Here is a 1,116-nt window from a genome sequence, read left to right as displayed (position 1 = left end):
CTTTTCTACTTATCCTTCTCTGATACCTGCTTCTCTACTTCCATAGCCCCTAGAATGGTTGTGGATTCCCTTTTGAAGAAGGCAACTATTTCTTTCAGTGAGTGCATAATCCAAGTATTTACAGCTCATTTCTTTGGCTGCCTGGAGGTCTTCATTCTTATCCTCATGGCTGTTGACCGCTACATGGCCATCTGTAAGCCACTGCACTACAAGACCATCATGAATTGCCGGGTCTGCAATGGATTGGTGGCCATGGCCTGGGGGGGGGCGGCCATGGCCTGGGTGGGGTCCTGTGTGCATTCTTTAACTCAGATATTCCTTACCTTGAGCCTGCCATTTTGTGGTCCCAACATAATTGATCACTATTTCTGTGACTTACAGCCCTTGTTGAAACTTGCCTGTGCAGACACCTATGTAATAAATCTACTCTTGGTTTCTAATAGCGGGGCCATTTGTACAGTGAGTTTTGTCATACTGATGTTCTCCTATGTTATCATCTTACATTCTCTGAGAAACCACAGTGCTGAAGGGAGGAGAAAAGCCCTCTCCACATGCATCTCCCACATCATCGTGGTCATCTTGTTCTTTGGACCTTGCATATTTATATACACACGTCCTGTAATCACTTTCCCTATGGACAAGATGATAGCTGTGTTTTATACAATTGGAACACCTTTGTTTAACCCACTGATTTATACTTTGAGAAATGCAGAAGTAAAAAATGCCATGAGGAAGTTCTGCAGCAAGAAACTGATTTCAGATCATTAAAAATGAATCAAGGTTTCAAATACTTCTTCATAGTTTGTATTTAGCTAAAAGAAGTCAATAGAGAATATATTTAACTATTGATTTAATGTAGCTGTGTCTTGGGGACAAGGGTTAGTTTCTTCAGGAAGAGGGACATCATAACTACCTACCCTGGTTAATGCTAAAACTGTTTTCTCTAGTTCTTTGAGTTATACACTAAAATCATACCATATATTTACCCACATCTTTCTAAAACAGTGATAGAACACATAAAAAGAAAATTCACCTTTGAAAGATGTCTCTGTTTTAGGAAGGTTTTCACTTTTAGAATTGTGGTCATAAAATTATTCTTTTTATAAAATCTACCTT

General features: G+C 39.2%; 1 protein-coding gene across 1 annotated transcript in view; it reads left to right on the top strand.

Moving 5' to 3' along the window:
- LOC106733730 (olfactory receptor 4C16-like) overlaps window positions 1-768 on the top strand; it is a gene marked incomplete at its 5' end in the record, with an annotated part of 3,207 nt that extends 2,439 nt beyond the window's left edge. The window contains one exon of the mRNA XM_014583716.1: window positions 1-768. Within this exon, the coding sequence (XP_014439202.1) occupies window positions 1-768 (768 nt within the window).
- Window positions 769-1,116: the final 348 nt, after the last annotated feature.

The sequence above is a fragment of the Tupaia chinensis genome, unplaced genomic scaffold (genome assembly GCF_000334495.1).
Source record: "Tupaia chinensis unplaced genomic scaffold, TupChi_1.0 Scaffold144611_1, whole genome shotgun sequence".
NCBI lineage: Eukaryota > Metazoa > Chordata > Mammalia > Scandentia > Tupaiidae > Tupaia > Tupaia belangeri.
Note: the sequence above shows the minus strand (reverse complement) of the source record. Positions and strands in the feature narration are given on the sequence as shown.